General features: G+C 33.1%; 2 protein-coding genes and 1 long non-coding RNA gene across 6 annotated transcripts; 2 read left to right on the forward strand and 1 right to left on the reverse strand.

The window, feature by feature from the left end:
• Positions 1 to 427: 427 nt before the first annotated feature.
• Positions 428 to 5,581, forward strand: Swt1 (Swt1 RNA endoribonuclease). Of its 4 annotated transcripts, XM_077404487.1 has the most exons (14): positions 428 to 650; positions 722 to 951; positions 1,057 to 1,642; positions 1,715 to 1,867; positions 2,001 to 2,266; positions 2,457 to 2,693; positions 2,792 to 3,013; positions 3,100 to 3,330; positions 3,406 to 3,601; positions 3,673 to 3,791; positions 3,875 to 4,032; positions 4,186 to 4,326; positions 4,736 to 4,957; positions 5,512 to 5,581. In XM_077404487.1, the coding sequence occupies exons 2-13, from the start codon at positions 820 to 822 to the stop codon at positions 4,953 to 4,955; spliced, it is 2,661 nt and encodes an 886-aa protein (XP_077260613.1). In that variant the 5' UTR covers positions 428 to 650; positions 722 to 819; the 3' UTR covers positions 4,956 to 4,957; positions 5,512 to 5,581. The 4 variants fall into 4 exon arrangements, with proteins under 4 accessions (XP_077260613.1, XP_077260611.1, XP_077260614.1 ...); XM_077404485.1 differs by having other exon boundaries at positions 429 to 650; positions 4,736 to 5,581; XM_077404488.1 differs by having other exon boundaries at positions 429 to 650; positions 829 to 951; positions 4,736 to 5,581.
• On the reverse strand, positions 4,656 to 14,896 carry Phyhd1 (Phytanoyl-CoA dioxygenase domain containing 1). Its single transcript, XM_077404489.1, has 5 exons — positions 14,654 to 14,896; positions 6,842 to 6,985; positions 6,404 to 6,517; positions 6,152 to 6,302; positions 4,656 to 6,014 (listed from the first exon to the last, which is right to left on the reverse strand). The coding sequence occupies exons 1-5, from the start codon at positions 14,672 to 14,674 to the stop codon at positions 5,596 to 5,598; spliced, it is 849 nt and encodes a 282-aa protein (XP_077260615.1). The 5' UTR covers positions 14,675 to 14,896; the 3' UTR covers positions 4,656 to 5,595.
• LOC143896551 (uncharacterized) lies at positions 14,658 to 16,653 on the forward strand. Its single transcript, XR_013256690.1, has 2 exons — positions 14,658 to 14,799; positions 14,927 to 16,653. It is a non-coding gene; the product is annotated as an uncharacterized LOC143896551 (long non-coding RNA).
• Positions 16,654 to 17,608: the final 955 nt, after the last annotated feature.

The following is a 17,608-nucleotide window of genomic DNA, read 5'->3' on the forward strand; positions in this document are numbered from 1 at the left end:
AGTCGGGTCGGCCTTCGCAGTCGGTAGTCTGATACGGGCTTTAAGATCAATCCAGACAAACTTGCATAGCGCATAAACATAAGCATAAGAGATTGGTCCATATGGATGTGCATATGGAAATAGACCAATCCGTTTCTTTATGCATATATGTCTGGATAGACCTTTAAAAAATCCCCGTGCGTTGTTGTTCTTACAGAAAAGTTGCAAGTTGTTGGCTATCGCATAGCTTTTAACCAATCAACTTGTAACGTTTATGTAAGAGCAGAATTTTTGCATACGTTTCTCTTGCGAATGAATTCAAGAATCGAGTCCCTGTGAATCTAATACACCTATATACATATATACACAATACATACTTACAAAATACAATTACCACTCGAACGTGATTGGCTCTTTTAGAACCAACCAATCAACGCAGAGTGCAGAGTGTTGATAAGACGAACAGTTGTGCAACAGGGCTGCGTTCGGAAACGTCACCCGAGTACACACGGGTATACTCCCTTCTCCTTCTCAACTCCTTCTAACTCGCTGAGATAGAAAGAGAAGGGAGTATACTCGTCTCGTGTGTACTCGGGTGACGTTTTCGAACGTAGCCCAGTGCCCACTGTGCCCAGTTGTGTTGTGTCTGCTGAACGCGCCCATTGCATGAGGTCACGATATATTACGTATCAATACGTATGTATGTACATACATACAATTATCAACAATTATCTATTCACAGAGTTTTGTTTTGCTCGAGGATCGTTGAAGGAGGACGATTAAACGAGTGTAATACGGCCTCCTTTTCAAATTTCCTGCTACAACGCGCATCTCCTCATCATGTTAAAGCGTAAACTGCCGAAGGATTGGATTACTGTCAATTCTAAAAGTCATCCGGACAGAGTGTATTACTTTAATGTGAAAACAAATCAATCTTCGTGGATTCAGCCAACATTGGACGAGGCCAGCAAAGTATGTTACTTTTCATGGTTTATTTGTCTGCTGTAGAACACGTTAAGTTGTATCCTTATTCTATAACTCTTAAAAGTTGTTAATTGTAAAACATTTGTTGTACAGACATCTTTAGTAAATGAATGTAAAATTCACGAAGAAGAGATTCATTGCAGTGCAATGACACCTGAGCGCAATGTTGAGAAAAAGGAAATATCCAATCGACGATGTTCGTATGATAAAATCTTGGACACCCCGCAAATGAAGGCCCTTAAAGCAAAGGTGCTGCAGAGATTAGAAGCCAGGAATAAGTCTTCTCCCTTGTCGTTAGAAGTTTCATATGCAAGGACAGTGGAAACTAAGAGAAGGAGTTTTCCTCCAAGAAACTCCTCTTCAAAGTTAAGGGACGATACATCAGTAACATCTCGAGACAAGAATGATAATGAAGTCACATTCACACCACAAATGCGGGTTCTTTATGATAGAATTGAACAGAGAATTTCAAATGTATCTAGTCAAAATAAAACATTAAAGGAAGACGCTAAGAATAAGCAGCAAAGTGTAAATATTGCCAATCAGAAATCATCAAAAACATGGGAGAAACAAGAGAAAAATACAGGAGACCGAGAAAGTATCGCTAGGGATAAACATGATATTAAGCAGAGCAACAAGAATCAAAATGGCCAGGAATCATCTAGTCGAAATGTTTCAAGTAAATGCAATTGTATAGATTTATATTTAAGTCATTACTATTATACTAAATTAATATTAATTATGTGTTTAGGAGAAAAAGGAGGAAAATTTTTCTTGAAGAAAAATTTGGCAAAAGAACGTATGCAAAGAATAAGAAAAAATTTGAATATCGATAAGGAAAAAATTCAGGAAATGTGTCGTGTCGATTTAGTTAGCAAGAAACCTTCACAAAAGTTTAGAAAAGGTTTGTTTAGTTTGTTTGGTAATTATATAAAATTTTATATATTTCTTATATTTTACACTTTCTCTCTCTCGATAAAGTTTTCGAGATATTTGTTTACATTTTTCAGTATTTTTACGTTGCTTTGTGTTTGCAGACAATGACAACTTAGGATCGACATGTATTTATAAAAATGTTGATGTACGACTTAAGAGATTGCATAATAAAATCTTGAAAAATGCAATATATGAAAGAAATTTTACATTAAACGATGATAAATCACAAAATCAACAAAGTAATAAACCAGTTGTCGAAAATGATAAAGTAATGACAAAAGATAAATTAATAGAACAGGCTGAACGGGAAGTTCTGTATGAAGAAATGGATTGGGAACCCATGAAAGATGAGGAAATTGCGTTAGAGGTATGACCAGTATAATTGAAACATTATATTACACGAACATAATTTATATTATAGGAGAAATCCACAATATGAATATATTTGACTATTGTATCTTCTTCAATACTCAATCTTTAAAAGACATCTTTGTTTTATATGTTATCGCAAAAGAAACTTTAATATATTTCGTGTTTTCGTACTTTTTCTTATATAGGTAGAAGTTGTCAGGACACAACTTGATAAAGACAATGTAGAAACAGATTATATATCAAAAAATATTGTAGATTTAACACAATCCGACAAAACAGAATCACACGAAAAAGGTCCACTGCACATTGTTGTTGACACAAATGTGTTTCTGTCAAATCTGGAAATTATTGAAAAAGCAAGAGATGCAACCTTTAAGAATTATCCACGTCCTTTTATTGTAATTCCATGGACCGTGATATGTGTAAGTATAATATATGTACAGTATAGCAAAAATTTTGTCACATTTCTGTAAAAGTTTTAATATACATGTTTCTTTTTTTGAACATTTTTTTGATATAGGAATTAGACTACTTCAAAGATAATAAGTCTAAACATGAATTATCGTTAAAAGCCAGAAAAGCCATATCTTTCATTCACGATCAGTTTTCCTCTAAGCACCCACGTATCATAGGACAAACACGAGAACAGGCAGCGAAAAATAAAAATGAATTTTCTCTAAATTGTCCAGATGATGAGATTCTTCAGTGTTGCTTACAGATTCATCAATTAGGAAAATCAGTGGTACGTTGTTCTTTTGTTACATCCATACATAATGCATGCATATGTTAAGAACTAATAGAAGTGTTATTTTTATTTTATATGTGTAGGTCTTGCTATCTTATGACAAAAATCTCTGCACTAAAGCAATGATATATAATATACTGGCATTGGGACGCAATGATCCACTTGAAAAAATAGATTATTTAGATACGAGTAGTATAATGGTCAACAATTTGAATGATGGTCCCGTTGAAAAGTCTCTCTTTAACGACGAATTACGTTTAACAGATGATATTTTTGAGGATGCCAAATTGATCGTGAAAAATTTTTTGTCAACGGTACGCATTGTATGTTAGATTATGAAATGTGTCAATTTTCACGAGCTCATATCGAACGAATATTTTTATGTTCAGATTATCACGAAGCAAATGTCAGAAATTTATGGAGAAGCAGAGTGGAAGATATATGTTATTATAAAGCCACCTTGGACTGCAATAACTGCATTAAAGTGTGCTATAAAGCATTGGATTGCTGCTATTAATGAATCGTTCCAAAGACGCGCTGAATATATCTTAAAGGAATTACTTGACGCTTTTCTACATATACCAGGTATACATATACATGTGTAACCTATTAAAACTACATTCTGCAACTTGAGCTAATCTTGATGGTTCTTTCAGTGGGTGGCAGAAAATTGCAAGATGTGGAATATATTTTAGAGAAGTGCAGCGACTTGGTACAAATGGTTAATATGGATAAACACTGTGATCTCATGACCCAAACGTTCAGTACTATTACAGTAATATTTTTTTCTATATTTTTAAATATTTTATTATTTTGGGAGAGCTTGAAAATTAATACTTTCAAAATTTATACTTTTAGGAACTCAAGGAGAAGTGTAAGAAATGTATCGCTGATATCAACCTGAAAAAATTAGACGATAAAATAGGCGTCGTAGAAAATGTCCAAGAACAAGAAATGAGAGCGGAAAAAGTATTCCAGTGCTTCCAGCATATCTATAATTACACACGTGACATGTGGTGAGATTTTTTATAGATATTTATAACTTCATACACGCACGCGTGCGTGCGTACAAAAATGTATTATATATATCACTTTTTGATATATATTAATAAGAATACTGTTATTCTTTCTTTGTGATTAAATATTATTATATTTATATTTTATAATAGTGGTTTGGCATGCAACAATGCGGGAATAGCATATTCTTTTACCTTCAACTCTATAAATCCACCATTGACACAAGCATCTGTACAACGTTTGCAATCAGAAATTACCAGAAAAGTGACTGATCTGACGCAGAATCTAAATAAGTAAGTTATTTCTTAACTCGGGAATAGTAACCTAGTATTTTTTTGGGCGTGAATGATCACCTCTGGGATGTTTTTTATATCCAATTAAAAATCACTTTGACTACATATTGTATATTATTGATTGTTTTACGTTTTATCGTTATCTGAGATTATGTACATAGATTTACTTAATATTTTTTAAAGGGAAAAAAGAATTTAAAAAAGGTATGAATTCTCGATCAATAAAGAAAATACTATAATTGAACTTTATTTTCTTATTGCTAGGATACAAAAATCACCCCAGAGTGATTACTCCCGGATTGATAATGTCAATAATTTGTTGATACTGATTGTTTATGACATTATTTTATGTCAAGTTATTTTATATTGTATACATACATATATATTTATGCAATTTTTTTGTAATTAGGTTACTGGTGCAGGCTGATGATTCTATAAAATATCAGACGTTACTTAGTTTACAGCAAAATTTAAATACATTTTTGCCTGACACAGAGAGGATAACATTTGACATGGTACCTTTGGATATATATTGTTGTGTTAAATTAAAAGAAGAAGCATTAAAGACTGGATTAAGACAACTACAAGAATTAACTTCGCATTTTTGTGCACTGGCTGCTCATTCATAGTTGTATGTATTTTGTAATTTATGTATTGTAATTCAGTATTTGAAAACGTGTAGATATTTACAAAAATGTATATACACATTTAGTCTATAAGTTTTAAATATATTAACAATATATATTAATGATATATAATATATTAATATATAATATTAACGAAATATTATAAAAATAATTTTAATTTTATAAGAGTGACTGATATATCAATGGTGTCAATGAAAATGAATTATTGTGATTTATTTTTGGGTAAAAGTACTTTAGAATTGTCTTTTGTTGATTATATTGCGTATACGAGAAGTAAAGTGTATCGTTCGAGAAAAAATGTCGTTTTTTTTATCCATATATTTTTTACCCAAATATTAATATTAATACAAGTTAGTCTCTTGAAAATTTTGCATATGTAACATTTTTCATTGGTGCTATCGATATTTTTTCGTAATTATGTAAACTAAAAATTTGTTTTATTTTTATTTTTTATTTGTTTTATTTTTTAATATATGGATATTTCTTGTATATGGATTAATGTCATCATCATGGATTAATAACATCATTTTCTGTACAGTGAGAAAAGAAACGAATATTTTGAAGAATAAGATTGCGCAATAAACAATGGACGATAATTTGTAACACGATTAATGTGATACAGTTAATTTTTATAAAGATTCGCAAAACCTTCAGCAGGTTGTTGAAGCCAATTTTCTTTGGAATAATATACATGTTTTGTCTCAATCACGTGAAAAGTGTAAGCGTGTCTCGATGTCTCACTCTTGTTTGAATAAGAAAAATGGACCACCTGGCCGTGGATAAGAATACAAGTTCCTTTGCGTACTGGTACTGGTCTAAAATTACTTAACGGATAGCAAGGTGCCGCTCTGTCGAAAATTAGTAACTCTTGGGAATTCGGATCTTTGTTTCTCATATAACGCCTGTGCACTCCGCTCTGATGTGAGCCCGGAGCGATCCATAGACATCCGTTTTCTAGCGTTGCATCCTCCAATGCAATCCAGAAACCCAAGAGTTTCACCGGTTCAACATATAAATATGATGCGTCCTGATGCATCGTAACTGCAAGGAAATAACCATTATGTTCGGCTTAATGTTACAGTAGTTATTACATAATAGTGTATTTTTGTTAAATCACATATTTTTATTCTCATGCGCATTGAGTTATATAAATATAATTATGAGAATTATTTAATTACCTTCCGAGCCTATTCCGGGATTTTTGTAAATGTACATTGATTGGCATACGACTGGTTCCTCATAGTCTAATTGGAAAGCAACTTCTTTGACTCTCTCATCGAACGTGTACTTTTTGAAAGTAGGGTGTAACCAATGAAGAGCGTGGCCTACCTGGAAATTATTAAGTCACCGTAAAATAATTTGAAAATATTTCAAAATATCTTCGTAGGAATTGATTTAACTAGAGGTACGGCTTTTTTGAGATAGTTTACTTTGTTTAATGACACTCTTGGATGAACCTTCAATTTCCCGTCCTCTTCCAGAGCTTCAGTCTCAAAGAAAACACTTATTTTATTGGCGCTATCCAAAAAATACTTATCCTTATTCTGAAATAAGATCATATAATCATTACTTCCGTTAACATTAATATTGAGTTTCATTTGTATAACATTCACAGGAAATTAAGTCTCGAAATTAACGAAAATATAGTTTTACATTAATACATAATACAGTGATACATACAAAGAATAAATTTATGTTTTACAAAATTTATTCTTTGTACGTATCTACCTTCTTTGATAAAAATCGTTTTTAAGTATTCACAAGTTATACATACGTTGTACGATCATCTCTGACTGATTCTGAATCGCCATATTAATATTTATACGCTTTATACTATTAAGTTTCACAATTGCTTATATTCTTATCACCTGTTGTAACTGTATCGTATTGAATACTTTTCGTTCCGATTCAGGTGGCAATTTATTCGTTAATTCTTCTCCACAAGCTCTCAATTCTTCGATCTCTTCCGGTCGAAAGAAGTCCTCCAAAATGACGTAGCCATTTTTCTGAAACTTAATTTAAAAGCATAATTAATATATAAATATTATTTTGGCATTTTTATACATATATAAGCTAATAAAACAAGTGGTTTAAAATACTATATCTTTTTTTTAATTACAAGCGCGGAAAGAAATAAGAAATGATAATGTGTGAGAGAAGTCGCTTTCCATTATATATTATATTCATAAATTAAAACGGATTTATATATATATATATATATATATATATATATATAAAATAAATATACATAAGATATAGATGTGCGGAAGAACTAAAAAAATATTTATCCATTTTCCGGATTAATCTGCAGTCTTTTTACTTGAATTTCGTAGCATCATTAACGTCACCGTAAAAATTTGAATTTTGTAGTAAAATTTGAATGAATCTGAGAACAACGAATCGCTTATTCAATTTATTGCCGGGATAAGATAAGCGGTAATTGAAGGTTGTCGGTTCAAAATTTAAAGAAATTTTGTTTCCGGTTATTTGATCATCTGAGCGATCAATGTCGTAGTTTCGTTGCACCTTGCACCGCGATGTTTTGAGTGATAGACTGCGATTCTATAAATAGATCACGACCGATAAAGCCATCTAAGAATAAACCCATATGGGCATTGCCTGCTTCAGAGGGGAAACGAACGCCCAGATTTCCTACGTTTTTCCGTTTCACACCTATCGCATTCCATGCTTCGCGTCAGCGCCGATTATGCAATCAGATTGCGATGCGTATAATACATCCGTTAAAAAAGCGGCAAATTGTTTTGTTACCGGTTAAGATAGTTCGACACGTATTACGTCTGTGAGACGTTTCAGATTAGTCCAAACACGTGGAAAAAAAATATTTTTTTTATACAAAAAAAAAAAAAATATATATATATATATATATATATATATATATATATATATATATATATATAATCTTGCATTTCTCTTAATTATTAATATCTTAATGGCTTTGTTTTCTCATTTGTGGCGCTGTTTATAATCAGCTTTCGAAAAAATATTTTTCTTAATAATTATATGTATAGACTACGTCGCTACGTCGGCGTCGCGTTGTTTTATTTCCCCATTTTTTATCCGCCGATGATTTTATCCAATTTTCAGAAATTTATTTTTATTAACCGGTTATCACATGCGTGCGCGACGTGTCATTAAGACTCGTAGTCTAAATAAATTATATATAAATAAAACGTTTGCGCAACAGAGATCGTCGCGTACATCGTAGTTTTGTGATTCACCGTATTGGTATATATGTATATAGATATACAATCTCACACGCTAGTTGGCAGAGGCCTTTCCGTGTTATCTCACATGTGCGAGTGCGCGTCAAAACGGATGTTTCGAAGTTGCAAAACGCCGTTAAACGAAAGCGAAACGTCACTTCGTGCGGCATTTAATTCGCGGAACGGTTTTACGAGCAATTCTCTTAAGAGCCGAGACGTATGTACGTTCGTCTTCTTGTTGCATATTCGTTAATCGTTTGATTTACGATCGAACGGACGTTTAGAGGGCCGACAAAGTCGCCAGAAAAAAAAATAAGGAAGCTGCATTCGGCAAAATTCCAAAACTCGCATGTCAAAACGAAACCTCTCCGCGGTGTTAGTATGACGGTCGGGAAAAAGGTGTGCCGGGCGCGCGGTATTTTTAGCGTTCGAAACGGCGGGATATCGGTCATAAACATTGCCGAAAGTCACATCGCGCGATCGTAGGAAGTCCCGCGCTTGTCATCCGTTCGAAAGCTACACGGTGTCTCTTCCTCGTTCCGGTGGCGGCTCGGGAAAAACGCGCGTCGCAATAAAGACACCACGGGGAACGCAGAATGCTCGCGGGTATCTTCGAAAAATCCGCAATTTATGTGCGCCATTTTTACGTTTCGATTACGGCGAAACGCATTATTGTGCATCGCCACAATATAATGCATTTCCTGCGATAAAGGAGAAATATCGCTCGGCGCAGTAGCAATTTTATTTAAGACAATGATATCTGCAATCTTCTCTGCTTTGTGCTGCCTTCAGCTGAGCTCTGGCCTTCGAATTGTCACAACCGCTCGCAAACAAAGAGATTACACATCGATCTTTTTAATGACAGCCGTACATCAATCACTCTTTTTCTTGAGATGATAAGTTAATAATGAAGACGCAAGAAACGATAAATTTGTAGAATATATTTCATCTTCATCTCTGACAATGATTTCTCACCCCATATTCAACCGAGTACTCAACAGCATATTGCTATGAATATATTGAATTGACGTTTAATTCTTCCGCCAAATGTGAGATTTTTCTAAAACTTCAGGTCAAACGTTTATTAAAATATTGAGCAGCGATACAAGAAAAACGAAAAAAAAGGTTTCTTAAGAAAGTAAGTTGTAAAATTTAACGAAGTTCATCACGATTAACATTTTACGTTTTATTCATTCTGTTATATTGACCAGATAGTATAAGTTTTACGTAACAACGCGATAAAGATTAAAATTGACGATTTCAATGTGGAATTTTTCCTTTTATTTGCCACAGTTATGGTGATAAGAGATCGTTATTTGAATGATGTAATTTGAAACGGTTGTTTCAATAATATAGTTTAGATGTAAATGTAATTAACGGATTATTAATTACTTTTCAAATTTAATGAGATAAGAAAATACGGTATGTATGTCTGTGTGCAAAATTAATTTTATTATTTTATAAATATACCTAACAAAATATATGAGAGAATATACATTCTTTCTTATTAAATATATTTATAAAATAATGAAATTAATTTTATACATATACACATACCTACACGGAAAAAAATGAAGTTGCTTTAATTAAACGTCGACGTCACGGGCTGCCACAAGCATAAATAGTTAATTCAATTGGATATTATTGGACCAAATATTTAAATTATTAAAACAATTATCTGATGTTTTTTGTTCATTAATATTGATGTTGCATCAATAAATTTTATCTCAATAACACTGTTGATACAAAAAATGATGCTGTTGATACAACGTCATTTTTTTCCGTGTAGGTATACAGGTTGCGGTGTTCCAGACAAAAGTTATATCGTTCAAAGATGAGGGACAAATAATGGTAAAATCAATTTTCGGAAAAAAATTTTTTTTTTTTCAAAATCATAAATTTTATCGCCATTTTTTAAATAGAATTGATTTTTTTACATAATATAATTCTTCTTTAATATTCTGCATATAAAAGTATTAAGGTAGAGTTATCAAAAAATTAATAGTTTGCGAGATATATTTTATATTCCGTATCAAAATGTGCTTGTAAAGTACAAAATATCTCAAACTATTATAATAATTTTTTGATAACTCTACCTTAATACTTTTATATGCAGAATAACTGGAAGAATCATATTATGTAAAAAAATTATACAATTCTACTTTAAAATATGGCGATGGTCTTCATGTGAGTTTAAAAAGTCGATTTTTTCAACTTTCGCCTGGAACACTTTTCTTTTAAATGCTTCTTTTTCAAGCTATTCAAGTGTCTCAATTTAAATGCTGTGTATATAACACATACACATACACAGTTAATTGATTTTTGTAGTACTGATTCTTTCGGCTTGCGAGCATAAGAATTTTAAAGCCGCGTATAAGCACCTCGCGAGCGAATTTGCGCGGGGATACTGCGTTTATTAACATTAACAAAGTTATATGCGTGCGAAGCGCATCCCGAAAATAGCGTATGGCTAGTCGTTGTTGACAGGTGGGTGGTTGGGCTACGTCATTTCCCCTTGTCGTCGACGTTTTTTTTAAATTTCGTCCGTATATACGATGAATGACTCAAGCCACCCGCGAAAGCGCTGAATCGCGTGGATAGAAATAGAATGGAATTACGGGATGTAGGGTTCGTGGGCGTTCATCATCCGTCGTTGGCCTCTCATCTCACAGCGCGATTACGAAGGATCAAGGTCGTCTACATGGTATTTCGAATTAATTTGAGTATATTATATGTCGAATTCGCGAAGAGTACTTAAGTTAAAAACGTCTTAAAGGTCCTCTGATCCTATACTTCCTTCCAACCTTTCGGTCATATCCATAAAAAAAAGATGAAAAACGAAGGTTTTTTTTTAAATAACGATGGTTAATTTTGATAATAAATAAGAAATGTGAGGCTTGTTTTAACCGATTCACAACTCTAACTCATAAAAACAAAAGATTATTATCGGGCGATGTAATTACGACTGTAATTACCATCTGTGCCTAACCGTAAACAACACTCAATTAGACGCTACGACTAAAATAGCGTCGGAAATGATGAACGACATAGATTAATAGTAGGTCAATATATAGATCAACGAGTAGGATATTTCACGTGATAAATTATCATCGGTGATGATTCCACTGTAAACACATTTCTTCTTTCGTCCAGAAATAAAATGATTTCACTATCTTTCGAGTGATTCCTAGAAAACTGATTAAAATCGTTATCCGCGGATCGTGTTTCTGGAGGAAATGTGTCAAAAAAATGTGATTTAAAAACAAAATTGTTTTTAGGCTCTCGCATTCGTTCCACTTACAGCGAGAATGTCAGTAACTATAACTGGAAGCGCGAAGATAAATTGTGATATTTTAACGCGCAGACATTCACTCTTTAATCAATGCAAATATCACCGAATTCGCATAATTAAGCATGACAATGCAACGCAGAATGTTAGATAATCGCGTTTCGTTAATTTTAATATTTTTAGGCAACATTTATTATCTTTTCCTTTTAGTATTTCGAGCAATTAAAACGTCAAAAAAAGTTTTACTTTACGATAGTCATCTTCCAGAAATACAAAATGTTCGAAATGTGTTAAAATTTTTTATCTTCTATTATTTTTTGATATCTTTCTATACAAAAGAGATATTCTCTCTCGTTGGAGGGCGGTTTTTAATTACTTAAAATATGGATCTCTTCGTGTGATAAAACACGCTATCTATTCATTATGTAACGCACCTAAAATAAAAGAATTATTGGGAGATGAGTGCGTCTTTTTCCCTTTTTCTACTGGAACAAGAATAGACTTTTCGTTGAATCTTTCCGTTGGTCCCGAGTACGTAAAACATACACAGCGATAATATATGTTGCCCATTTGGTTTCTTTCGTTAAGATTTAAAAATAGTCTCCAAAATTCTACAGTGACAAGAAAAGATCATTCGGATCGTCATAAATGGTCAAGCGATAAGGCATAATTCGATAACAACGTTTTGTTTTTACGAAATCCTCAGCTTCTCCGCGACTATGATTCGGTTTGTCAATATCGTTCTTGAAATAATTAATAAAAATTTCTCGCAGATGCAAAGGAAATTGATTCCAAAATTCGAAATCTTTCAGAACAATTCGCAATTATACGCACGCATGTAATTAAACGTTTAACTCTTTTTTTTTATTCTTATAGTTTTCCGTAAAAAAGAAATACAATTTCCACAAAAAATAACTTTATATTTTTTAATATTTTTTTCTTTTAATATACACATATTTATATTATTATATTGTTAGTTACATATAGATATTATTATTGAAAATAATGTTCATATATTACAGCTTTCAAATAAAGGATTGTAATTATAATAAACTGATCAAATTTAGAAAGCAATAATTTAAGAAATTGGGTTTAAAATATTCAAGTATTAAAGAACATTAATTGTCTACTTTTTTATCATTATAAATTGCTGAAGTATTATTTCTTATTGTTTGCAAAAACATTGGAAAAGAAAGAGAAAAGAAGACAGAGAAAGAGTTAAATCTATAGCTCTATTAACTTAAATAATATATATAAGATATTAATTATTTACAACAGGCAATGCAACAAAAATATAATCGTAAACGTGCGATAAGATTAAAAGTGAAAAAGAGAAATAAGTCGTTAGCAAGTTGCTACTACGTTTCGATAGAACGACAGATTATTCGAGTCATAGTTACTCCCGCCGTTTACCCGCGCTTGCCTGAATTTCTTCACGTTGACATTCAGAGCACTGGGCAGATATCACATTGACCTTCGAACCGAGTGGTCCGGTCGATTATGTCATCTCGTATGGCATGAACACCAGTGACGCCGTTAGTTAAACGACTACATTGTGTACCCTCATTTCTCAGTTCGTTGATGCAATCGTTAGAGGCTCATCGTTAAGGTCGTTCTACATTAGTCGCAAGCAATCCATATTGTCGCAAGACGCAAGAGGCGATTTTACACTGCAATCACAAGTCACAGCCAATGAAAGAAGAGATTTGTTGTAAAAATGTCATTATCAACATGTCCTAAGCAAGCAGAACTGCTAGTAGTACAAGTAAATAGTATTGCTTTCTTTGCAAGCAGTACTACTTCCGATCGTAACGTAGTCGCAAATAGCAACCAGAAGGTTTGACCAAATCCAAAATTTGCGTCTCTGCGACATGTGAATACGAGCAGTTGAAAAAATGTATACAATTCTATGAGCTTTCCAGCAAGCGACACAGGTTGACACAAACATCATTCTATCTTCCTTTTTTTGGCAATGAGTAAGAAAGACAAAACGACACTTGTGTCGACTTCTGTCGCTTGCTGGAAAACTTCCTATAATTCCTTAATTACAAACGTAAAACCGAATATATGACTCAATTTTTACTAAAAGTAGAAGCAACATACCGTAAACTAAAAAATATATATCTTTAATTTTGATGTACAAAAATTGAACATTTAGCGATTGTTATATTTTCACCGCAATACGGGAGTTGTACTTCTCATTTTGCGGATATTTCATTATTATCATTATTAGTTCTCTCTTTCTCTCTCTCTCTCTCTCTCTCTCTCTCTCTCTCTCTCTCTCTCTTTCTCTCGCCCCCTCCCTTTCCTCTTTCTCTTTTGGGATCCTAAACCAAAGGCCAAACTACGACGGAATGCACCCTCATCTAAACGAAATTAAAAAGTCGATAATTTTGATCGTTTTTTGTGTCATCGGCCTATATCTGCCCTTGCATAGACAAGGATAGACAAGATTATAGTACCTAGCTACAGTGCACGATAATAGATCTACACGCATAACTTCTTTGTTAGGGGTCTAATCCTAATTCTGAGAACCGTATGGTATTTCTTGATGTAATCCACCTTCCACGGTCTCATTTTGTAACAACAAATTGTAAAATTTTTATATGAAGCAAATGTTGTCACGAATCGACGTCTTATTAATTGTCTGCATTTCTGAAATTATTTTCGTTCTTGGTATAAAATCAACCATCGTGGAGAGCATTAGCGCATATACTTTTTTTAAATCCATAAAGCTACAATAAAAAGATATACGTTTAGTAAAGATGTTGGTATTACAGACGGCTTTAGGATCTCCTATAAAGGACATGTTAAAACAACTTCAAAAATTCTAATAACGTTACAAAGAAGCCATATGTACATTTATACTTTTATCATCCACATAAATCTTAAAATAATAAATATATATTAAAAATGTTCATTATTCCATTCATTGTGTTGCATTTGTTACTTTATCGAAAAAAAATTGTCGATATATTGCGAATAAATTAGTATATCTTGACGAAGAATCATTCAATCAATTTTGGTCAAAAACGTCATCAATTAAATTACCGTCCACGTGTTGAACTCGACGACGAGGGCGCGACGCGAATCTCCTTTCGTCCTACAGAAAGGCGGTGCGGGAAAACAATTCTCACGAGTATTTTTCAGTTCCGTGTGGGACTCACCTGCGCGCGAATGTCTTTCATCCCGGTGCACGTGTTATCGCAGCGTAGTCGAATCGCGGTGAATCTCGAACCTGTTCGCTGATACACGATGCGACAGAGTGAGACCGGAACACGTCTGCAGCCGAGTACTCGCACCAAATGACTAGGTGAGCCCGTGGATACTGCGAAGTCCGTGTCTGGCCGACGACTCGGGCTTGTGCGAGGCGAGCATAGCGAGATCGATGCGTTGTTCCGCCGGAATATCACACTAGCATCTTTGATTTTTCCGCACAGATCCACCAGAATTTATCACCTGACAAAAAGTCAGGGGACCCTCGGTGATACTGACAACTGGCGTTGCGGATGATTTATCTCAAGCATGCGTTCGCGATGCGTCATTCAGATAACTATATCTTCCTCACGAAGATATTGCACTTTCGTGCAAGAAGATAGTCACGTGTTAAAAAGTTAATTATATTTAAGTTGATTATTCATCACGCATCATTTGATATTACGCTCGCAGACAAAATTAATCTCGAAGTGAATTCCAAACTTTATGAAGATATTGTAAAGAAAAGTTTGTTTAAATTCGTTTCTCAATTGAGTTTACTTATCAACACGTTAAATACATTCCGTACGTTTTTTATGGTTTTATTTAATGTTGAGAACAGTTTAATTTCTAAATTATAACTGGTATTATAAAAATTCGATACACATACTTACACAGTCTTTACGATAATTAAAAAAGTTATAGCAGGTCATGGTTATTTTGACGAGATGACATGGCATAATCATGCAATAAATTGTTAAGGTAAGATAACTAATGTTTAAAACGATAATACCTCTGTCACTCTTTTTTTAATTATTCGCGTGTAAGTACTGATATACGTACAGTACCAATACAAAATATTGTATTATTTATGGAAAGAGAAGTCTTTAATTTAATGAAGAAAAATGTACATATAATCATACATTATCATTGACGATAATTATTCAATGTTAATTAAATCATTAACATTTTTGTTTTTTTTTTCTTAAAATATTCCTATCAAAGCATAAAAGAACAGTACTAAAATTAAATTTTATAACATTTATAACATTTATGTACGTCTTTCTTTATTAAAATAATGATTTTCTTTTCCATTAAGCGAATATACTTTTGACCGGTTCTGTATATTATAGATTTCTAGTAAGATATATACATGGTCTGACAAAAAAGTTTCGAGACTGGTAATACTGCGCGCGCCAGGATGACAATATTGTTGAATCGCGGGTGAAGTATTATAGCTGAAACATTTGTTTAATTTTGTAGAAAGCTTCGTCAGAATTGGTCGCGATTCATAGCACATTTTCATTGTATGTGCATCGATACATAACGTCAAAAAAGTTAAAATTGGGACAGCGTATGTGAGCATTAAGTTCTACTATAAATTTGGAAAAAAATGCAACCGTGACATTCAAAATGCTAGAATTTGGCGTCCGAACTTCGCTGAACGCAGCCGTTGGCGTTTTCAGCACGACAACGCACCCGCGCAGCTCGAGTATCATTGGGAAGACGCTTTTGGCAAAGAAGGAGATATCAGTGTTGGAACACTCTCCCTACTCTCCGGACTTGGCCCCTGCGGACTTTATGTTACTCCTAAAACTGAAAACCGTCCGGAAGAGAAGATATTTCGAGAACGTCAATGATAGTCAAAGGAATGCAACCGCCGAACTCAACAGCCTCTCTTACGACACGTACATTTAAACAAGCATTCCAAAATTTGTACAAGCGATGTCATCGATGTGTAAACGTTGCCGGGGAATATATTGAACATTAAAAATTTATTTGATTTTGTTACGTATTATTGCAATTTTTTTATTTTATTAGAAACTTGTTTGTCAGATTGTGTATTATAGATTTTTTGTATGCAGTATGAATATACATCTATCCTATCTGTGAATCCAATTATACGTAAAACAAATATGTAAATAAATGATTTCTATTTCTATGATATAATAAAATCCTGGTAATAAACGTAGCGTTGGCCTCACGGTTCTTTGCTTATTTCGCAAGCTCCTGTTTGTAAGCCCAGTTCAGTTGCAGCGCGATGCTCTTTTCGCGCTCGGCACTCACGGTCAGTCGGACACTCGGCCATTCGTAACGAACGTCCAGGAAGTAAAGTTTCGAGAGTCGATTTTTTACAGGCTGCTTCAAAATCAACACGCCGATAAGAATGCATTTCTTTGGAGATGAGCAAAGTATATCAGTGTCGCAGAACAAATAAACGTGCTTTTTACCTTCTGATTTTACTTCCTGTTTTATATCTTTACATACTGAAATTTGCTCAATTTAATTAAATTAATTATTTAATCATTGTTTAAGTCGTTAATATTAAATTAAGATTCTATTCTAGAAAAATGTTTTCTTTATACATATATATTGCACATATATCTGTACGTATGTATGTATTAAACGTGAAACTGAATGATAGCATCACGTGGAAATTATGAAAGAGACTAATTTATCACGTAATGATATTAAAAATATATAATATTATTTTAAGTATATTTTAAATATAGAATATATTTAATTAATATATAAAATATATAAAATATATTAAAAATGTATGAGAATAATATTATATATTTTTAATATTATACGATATATATATATATATATATATATATATATATTATGTACGAAAACAGTCATATTACTGAAAAAATAAGGGTACCATTGTGATGTAATGTAGACACGTTTCTTTTCATATACTTTCATGGAAGAAAAGAAAATAAAACAATTTGGAAAGATAAGAGAGCTGTTATTTTCAAACTAGTTTCGTTTATCACACTTATTGGCCTATTAATAACCAAATCATTAGTGCGGTAATTCATGTGTCGCGCGCGCGTTTTGTCTTCGTTTGGACGATCCTGTAGAAACCGGCACCGAACTATAACGGCGAATAATTCCGCGCACTTCGCTTGCGTGGGCTC

This window comes from Temnothorax americanus, unplaced genomic scaffold, assembly GCF_048541705.1.
Source record: "Temnothorax americanus isolate GAGA-0224 unplaced genomic scaffold, ASM4854170v1 Scaffold19, whole genome shotgun sequence".
NCBI lineage: Eukaryota > Metazoa > Arthropoda > Insecta > Hymenoptera > Formicidae > Temnothorax > Temnothorax americanus.

Bases quoted from the DNA above. Each gene is read 5' to 3' on its own strand.
- Phyhd1 (XM_077404489.1), bottom strand. From the start codon at position 14,674: ATGAAAGACATTCGCGCGCAG. The intron at 6,303-6,403 runs GTAAACTATCTC...AATAATTTCCAG, and splicing joins CAAGAGTGTCATTAAACAAA to GTAGGCCACGCTCTTCATTG. The intron at 6,015-6,151 runs GTAATTAAATAA...ATTTCCTTGCAG, and splicing joins TCCCGGAATAGGCTCGGAAG to TTACGATGCATCAGGACGCA.
- Swt1 (XM_077404487.1), top strand. From the start codon at position 820: ATGTTAAAGCGTAAACTGCCGAAGGATTGGATTACTGTCAATTCTAAA. The intron at 952-1,056 runs GTATGTTACTTT...TTTGTTGTACAG, and splicing joins CATTGGACGAGGCCAGCAAA to ACATCTTTAGTAAATGAATG. The intron at 4,033-4,185 runs GTGAGATTTTTT...ATTTTATAATAG, and splicing joins AATTACACACGTGACATGTG to TGGTTTGGCATGCAACAATG.